Source organism: Peromyscus eremicus, chromosome 17 (assembly GCF_949786415.1).
Source record: "Peromyscus eremicus chromosome 17, PerEre_H2_v1, whole genome shotgun sequence".
In the NCBI taxonomy this organism is placed as follows: domain Eukaryota; kingdom Metazoa; phylum Chordata; class Mammalia; order Rodentia; family Cricetidae; genus Peromyscus; species Peromyscus eremicus.
Genome location: NC_081433.1, coordinates 50,555,678 through 50,563,919, shown reverse-complemented (window position 1 = coordinate 50,563,919; position 8,242 = coordinate 50,555,678). Strand labels below are relative to the sequence as shown.

The window sequence follows — 8,242 nt, the reverse complement described above, 5'->3', positions numbered from 1 at the left end:
GTCTTAAAATTTTCACAGAAGGGAATTAATTCTAGAGCCATATAACCTGAAATAAAATTATAGCTTCCTTACTATTAACTCTGAATCCTGCTTGAATCATTTAATACTTATGTGACTGTCTTTCATGTTTAAAAATCAATAGAATAGTAAAAGTACTGTTATTTAATAATATAATGGAAATAGTAGTACATCAAATATTGATGATATTTAAGATAAATTACTAGATGCAAAATACTTAGCAAGGAATGTGACACATGGGAGATGCTACAGGATACATTGTTATCAGTAGTCAACATTCAAGTCCAATGACAAGATGTGTGGCTTCCAACTAATACAGGTTTGCTCCCTTTCTAAACAAATATATCTGCAGAATGGGATGATCTTGGAATCGATGGCTGAATGTATCAGTCTATCACCTGATTTTTGTTTCCTAGTAAAGGGGGTGGGGAAAAAGAAAAGGAATATGCAGCTATCATTTTATTTTTGAGCTATGATATGATACTTCCTATTCAACTGCAGATCTGACCCAAGGAGTGCTGGGTACTTCTTTGTAGAGAGTAGCCAAGACTTACCAGAAAGAACTAAACAGAGAGTAGCTTGAAAATTTAGGGATTACTATGAGTTAACCAAAAATTGAGGTAACTCTAAAGTCCATAAAAGATGTATAAAATTTAAACTCTCAAAACAGATAAACAGGGGCTGAAGAAATGGCTCAGAGGTTAAGAACACTGGCTGCTCTTCCAGAGGTCCTGAGTTCAATTCACAGCAACTACATGTTGGCTCACAACCATCTATAATGAGATCTGGTGCCCTCTTCTGCTGTGCAGGCAGAACACTGTTGCTGTGGGATAATGCTTTTGTATACTAGTTTAATAAAACACTGATTGGCCAGTAGCCAGGCAGGAAGTATAAGCAGGATAAGCAGACAAAGAGAATTCTGGGAAGAGGAAGGCTGAGGCAGGAGACATCAGCCTGCCATGCAAGGAGCAGCATGTAATGGAACACAGGTAAAGCCATGGAAAACATGGCGACATACAGATTAACAGAAATGGGCTGAGTTTAAATGCAAGAGCTAGTCAGTAGTAAGCCTGACCTAATGGCTAAGCACTTTTAATTAAATATAATTCTCTGTGTGTTTACTTGGGTCTGAGCTGCTGCTGACTGGGCAGGACACAGGAAAACTTTCAGCTACAAATGGTGTCCAACATGGGGCTCAAACCCACAACCCTGAGATTAAGAGTCTCATGCTCTACTGACTGAGCTACACACTGTACACATAATAAATAAATAAATCTTAATAAAAACAGATAAACATTCTGTCCAAAATAGAACCTAATCCTTACTCAGTAAGATGTTGAGGGTTGCTTATGGTAGCTGAAAGGGCTAAAAAAGGACATCGGATCATGACAAGGAGATGCTCCCAGATTTCTGCTCCAATTTCTCCACCAAGACAATGTACCTATAAGAGAAAAGAAGGTTTTCAATTGGCAGGTTAGCTTTAAGAATGGAAAATTAAAATAATATATGGAATCTTAAGTTGGTCATAAGTATTTCCCATAACCTTTAATGAACCATGCGAAGTTTAAAGAAGTGCTAGAAAAATCCAGACGTAGGACATTTTGGCACATGAAATTTCCTTAATATTTTTAACCAACCCATCTTTGATTCCTTTTTATTTTGCTTTCAAAACTTTCTTCCAGGCCTACGTATTTCTTGCCATGTCTATTGACAATCAAAGTACCACCACATCTCAGTCACAATATAGTACCTTTGTGACTATTGCCCTAATTGTACACCTACATTCTTGACATCACAGGCAAAATGATATGCTTCAAAGAGAAGCCATATCCAGTCATGTCACTAGTTAATGTTTCTCCATTTGTTGTGGGACAAATTTAAGCATTCAAAGGGTTATACAATGATTGGCATATTTGGCCCACTCCTACTATTCCAGCATCATCTGAAGTCACTCATTCCTAGTCTTCCTGCGACCCCAGACACATCAGCCATTTCTTGGTTTCTCAGCATACATTTGACACCCCAGAACTTTCACATTGCTATCTCCATGTATAAAATAGTCTTATCAATAAAGTAAGAGGCCAACAAATATAACCACAGCCTCTTAATCTGTGAAGTTCATCTTGGTGTCACTAGTTTAAAAAGATTTTGCCGACCATCCATCCATTCCAGAGTGGTCCTCCAGCCTGCCTTCTGTCATGGTTGCAATTGTGATTGACACTCCTGGTCTTCACAGTAGCACTACTGGCAGCTTGCAAACATCTGTATTCCCTGGTTTAACTTATCTTTCTCACTTAATCTTTATCTTCAAATCTGGATGATTCTAGCATTGGCACAGGAAGGCACTTCTCAAATGAAGCCGAGTAAATGAATGAACGACCAAACTCAATTAGACAGACAAAAGGTTTTATTTTTTTGACTGTGGTCTTAAATAAACAAGTTAAGTTTGACACTTGGAAACAAACTTTAAAAGACTTTTTTTTTCCAAGCAGTTTTACATATACGTGTAGAAAGGCTTATGTACATATTTTCTACTGCCTGTTTGACTTTGTCTTGGTCAGATGACATACCATTCTGCTAAATATTAACTTTAAGCTTTGCAATATTTAGCAGTTTTCCTCGACTCTGACAGAATATACAGTAGCCTTCAAAGCCTTTAGGGGTTGCCTTCATATAAAACTGGAAGATCTGAAGTGTCCAATATTACATCATTGCCGAGTTTGGAATCCAAGCTACAACTAGGTGTTCTAGATCCTCTTGTTATTTTAATATTTTAAAGTTTTATACATATGGGTGTTTGATCTACATGTATGTATGGCCTTGTATTATTTAAATAAAACTATCCAAAGTCCCCAGGACACAAATATGTAGGTTAACTAAAAATAAACATAACAAGTCAGTATCAAAATATAAAAGCACAGCTTGTTTGGTAATTTCAAGTTTACAACAGAAAGGAAGGGGCTGGGAATTTGGGTCAGTGGTAGACCACTTCAGAGACCTGGATTTAGTCTCTGGGACTACAAACTATTTATTATTGTTATTATTATTATTATTATTATTATTATTATTATTACTGAAATGAAGCAAAGATTAGCTAAATATAGGCTTCATTTTTTCTTCTCAGTTTAAAATCCAGAAATAAAAAAAAGTATTTTCCTAGGATGCTCTAGGTCTCTGTGAATAAGTATACTCAATGGTGTTGCCATATAACTTCAATCTGTAACTTCGATTAGAACTTCTACATCTACACTGGTTTTCACCCCCCCACCCACCTCCACCTACCCATCCCCCCACCCCCTCCACCCCCACTCCCACCCCCTCTCTGCCCAGAGAAAAACTGATGAATAAGTACTACTTCAACAGGATTCCCTTGTTCTCTGAATCTCTAGCTCTGACCAACTTCTGATCTGTGGTTACCGACTGAGTGAGCTGAGATCGGTTTTCTGTTGGCCCCCTCCCAGGTTGCCCGATCCAGCTGTGTACCTCAGCTAAGGTAAACTCCTCTCTTTTGGAACCTGAAGCAAATACTTCCTTCCCTTGTTCCTTTAGGTCTAACAATAAGTTCCTCACTCTGGATTTCCTCACAAATGTTTTTTTAAAAACATCCTTTTAAAACCGTATTTTGAATGGGCTATTTGTTTTCCTTAAGGATCATTGATAGGTGGGCAGTGGTGGTGCACGCCTTTAATCCCAGCACTCGGGAGGCAGAGGCAAGTGGATCTCTTGAGTTCAAGGCCAGCCTGACCTATAGACTAAATTCCAGGATAGCCAGGACTGTTTCACAAAAAAAAAAAAAAAAAAAAAAAAAAAAAAAAAAAAAAAAAAAAGTCTTGAAAAAAACAAAAAACAAAACAAAACAAAAATATTATAGTCCTGACAGGATATATCCTCAGCTGCAGCCAATAAGAGCACCCACCATGTGTATTCTCTACCTTTCCTTATAAAAGGTGGACCTTGCCCACCTACCATCTCTTTCTCTTTCTTTTCTTTTGCTCTGATCCCCAGGGACTAGTCTCGGTCGCTTCTCTCCCTTCCCCTCAATAAACCTCCCATGTGGGCCCTGTTGTATGGTGTGACTCCTTCTCACTGTTTTTAAAATACAACAGTCATAACGGACAGAATTGTTTGTATCATCAGCATCACTTGGTGGAACATAAAAGAACTTTTGCTTTGAAGACCAGACTTGATTTTGGATTTCTATCAAGGGAAACTTGTGTCATGAGTTTAATTTTGTTTCCTCCACTACAGCATCCCCAATGAAGACTGGTTTCTCATGCATGTAGAACTCTCACCCATATACACTATTGAGTCACAGCAGAAGAAGCGAGCCAAAAGGGTAATTCAACTGCGGAAAATGTTCTGAAGGAAATTGCCTCCAAAACTGAACTCCATCCAAGGGGCAGATGTCCCAAAGCAGCAAAAGTATTTAAGAACACTGGGAACTTAGCCTGAGAAGCAAAATCAAACCTACCTCATCAAATATAACATATCTGATCTTCTTCACCCAGTTTTGGCGATGAGGAGCAAGTAGCAGAATTTCAAAGCAGGTAGGCACAGTAATAAGCACCTAAAAACAACAGTATCATGTGAAGTAACACTTAGAATGTGCATAGTTATAAAACTACATGAGGTAAAGCTTATGAGTCCTGAATGTATCTTCTAATAGTAGAAATCCGATACTACTTCTAAGAATTAGACTCATTACACTTGTGATGTATTAGTTTAAACCACATGAAACTTCAATTTATTAAACAAAATAGTAAAATATCAAATTTGAAGTGCAGATTCTTGTTTCTGAGCCTTCCAACTGTGTCTAGCCCTAAATGAGACACCAATATTAACCTCTTTCCCAGCCCCTTCAGGAAACAGTCAGTAAAGGAGATGGAAAGAATGAGAGAGCCAGGGGAAGGGGTAGAGTATTGTGGACTGCCGTCTTCTGCACAAATCATGGCAGTTCCACTCATGAACTCACAGCAACTGTGGTTATCTGTACAAGACCTGCAGAAAATCAAACCAGTTGAAATTCCAGCATGAATAAGGAAGCATCTCACAAGGCCACACCCCCACAGAGGAGTTATTGCCACTTAGTGGCCACTGGGAAAGGAACATGACACTGGGAGAGGTGTGGTGAAGGGAGAAAAGAGAGGTAGAAAGAGAAAATGAGGGTGGGTGGATATGATCATAATGCACCTTAAAATGTATAAATTCTCAAAGAATAAATAAAAATGTTATAACTAAATAAATATTTTAGAAAGAAAAATCAAAGTCATTAATTTTAACTATTTTGATTCTTTCAAATCTAACAGTAACAGAGAATTTGTGTTGGAAAATGTTACTATGAAAGGCAATCCAGACAGCACACTGCCAATTCTACAATATCATGCTCTACAAGCATGTTTTGTTTTTCATTTTATCCTAATTATTGATCTGAAAATTCAATAAGAAAGAAAACCATAAATTCATTAACACTACAACACATTCATTAACTACAACACAACTTTTTTTTAACTAAAATAAGTATCTTTAACAAGAGAAAGTAGTTATGATAATACGTTGCTGTCCACTAAGTTTTGGTAGCTTGTAAAGATCTGTGGATCATTTTGAATCCCATTGTAAAGCAACAGGATGAATGAGCTATAAACTAAAAGTTTAAATCAAAACAAAAGCATCTTTAGAGAAAATGAGTTCTATTTTTCACATTCTTTAGAATTTAACAAATTTCTATTTTCTCTGAAGCAGTTTTGTCCTTCAAAAATTCAAGGAAATTATTTCCACAGGCCTTGTAAAGATGTTTGATTTCTAGTCAAAAGGATATAACAATGTTATATAACTTGATATCAAATTTATTAAATAGTATGTCCAACCTGGCAGTTCAGGGCATCATGACGATAATCCCTAGTAAAAACACCACACAGAGCTTCACCAGCTGGCAGAATTTTGGTGTAACGATTTTGAACAGTTGCTGCCACTTGATTAACAAGAGCCTGGTTGACAGGAAAACAGATGTATTAGCTACATAATAAAGTGTACATCAGCAAAATTTAATGGAATTATGGAGATATCCAAAACTGTTCTGCCATGAATGCAGAAAACTTGACAAACCCTTTCCTCTACCTACACTACACTGAAAAGCTCTCCCTTTAAGCTGTTGGACTAAATATCTGAACTTCTTTGATTACTGATTTCAGAAAGTATCAGAAAGTAAAATGGCAAATGTGTCCTTTACAGCAGAAAAATTAACATGCATAGCACAATTGAATGATCACCACTTCCAATCAGAGTCTATCGCAGAAACAGCACAAATAGATTAGTATCTCATATTTCAGAACCTTCCCCAGATGTCAGAAGCTTGACTACATGCACAAATCTGTATAGCCTCCTTAGGATCAAGCAGACAGCATGGCCAGTGGAATCCATAAACCTTAAAACATCTGTTACATGCTTTATACTCCCAAATGTACACACCATATAGATGAAAGTGTAAAATTTATTATATATCCATAAATATATTTAAAAGTGATATTCCAGTGACAGTGACATTAATGTATCTGAACACACAATCCCCTGGTGCCAGCTAGTTTTATGTTAATTTGACCCAAGCTTGTGTCCTCATTTGGGCATAGGAAACCCTGGGTTAATCATCCTGCCTGCTATAACAAAACAGGATGAGCAAGCCATGAAGGAGAGAACCAACACCCAGCACCCCTCCATGGCCTCTGCATTAATTCCTGCATCCAGGTTCCAAACAGTTTGAGTTCCTACCCTGATTCTCTCAGTGATGGACTGTGCTGTGGAAGTGTAAGCTGAAATAAAGCCTTTCCTCTGCAAGCTTCTTTTGGTTATGGTGTTTTATCACAATAGGAACAAGAAAGAAGACAACCTCCAAATGAAAATGTGGATAGTGCTAATTATACAAGAATTTTAATATTATTATTGGAATAGATAACTCTGGTCATTCATAATGTAAGATAAAAGCTTGATCCATGAATGTGTATTTCATTGTGGTTCAGAAAAATTTGATGAATTAGTAAAAAGGCGAACTCTTCCATTATGAAAAGTAGGCAAATGTATCCTCATCAAGCACTTCACGAATAAAGAAATATCAAAAGTTATGCATAATAAATCACCCAAATCACTACTCAGAGAAATACACATCTAAATATGCAAATATAAAAAATGTACAACTAAATGCCCATCTAAAAACTCTATTGCCTCTGAGTGCAGCAGAAGCTCACTGAATAACAACAGGAACCTTGAGAAAGATTTGAGATTCCATCTCACTCCAAGTAGAATATTTAAATCCAGAAAACAAGTGTTAACAGTTGGGGGAAAATATATGGAAAGAGGGGCCCTTAGTCACCATGGGAAAGGTATCAACTGGTACACTCTTTATAGAAATCATTGTTGAGGTTTCACAGAGCACTAAAAATAAAACTACCTCATGACCTAACTACATCACTCCTCCCTGGGTATATACCCAAAGATCTTCAAGTCTCACTACAGAGATACGTGCACATCCATGTTCAGATTTCCACTACTCCAATAGCTAGGAAATGGAAGCAGCCTTGACGTCCAGGAACAAATTAATAGAACATGTACAACTACACAGTTTTATTCAAATATAAACAAAAGTGAAACAATGTTGTTCACAGAAAAATGGGAAATATTATATTAAGCAAAATAACACAGACTCAGAAGACAACCACCACACGTTTTCTCTTATATTTGGATAGTAAAATTTAGTTTTTAGTATATGTATATGTATAATGTGGGTGAGAATGGGTATAGGTCATGAAACTAGAAAGGGAATTATGAGAGGAAAAATAGGTCATAAGGGGGGAAGGGAAATAAAATAATACAATATGTAGTTGATATATTGTGCACCCCAATAAATTTATCTGGGGGTCAGAGAATAGAACAGCCACTATATTTAACATAGGTTTAGGCAGTGGTAGCACACGCCTTTAATCCTAGCATTCCAGAGACAGAGATCCATGCAGATCTCTGGAGTTCATAGCCACACTGGAAACAGCCAGGCATGGTGACACACGCCTTTAATCCCAGGAAGTGATGGCAGGAAGCAGAAAGGTATATAAGGCGTGAGGAACAGGAACTAGAGCCTTGTTAAGCTTTTAGGCTTTTAGCAGCAGTTCAGCTGAGATCCATTTGGATGAGGACTCAGAGGCTTCCAGTCTGAGGAAACAGGATCGGCCGAGAAATTGGC

The 8,242-nt window shown here is 37.3% G+C and overlaps 1 protein-coding gene across 1 annotated transcript in view; it reads right to left on the bottom strand.

Moving 5' to 3' along the window:
- LOC131894232 (probable ATP-dependent RNA helicase DDX60) overlaps positions 1-8,242 on the bottom strand; it is a 97,781-nt gene that overhangs the window by 41,269 nt on the left and 48,270 nt on the right. Inside the window, exons 18-20 of the mRNA XM_059244463.1 lie at positions 5,883-6,002; positions 4,490-4,585; positions 1,344-1,459 (exon numbers count right to left, since the gene is read on the bottom strand). Of these exons, the coding sequence (XP_059100446.1) occupies positions 1,344-1,459; positions 4,490-4,585; positions 5,883-6,002 (332 nt within the window). The remainder of the gene's footprint in view (positions 1-1,343; positions 1,460-4,489; positions 4,586-5,882; positions 6,003-8,242) is intronic.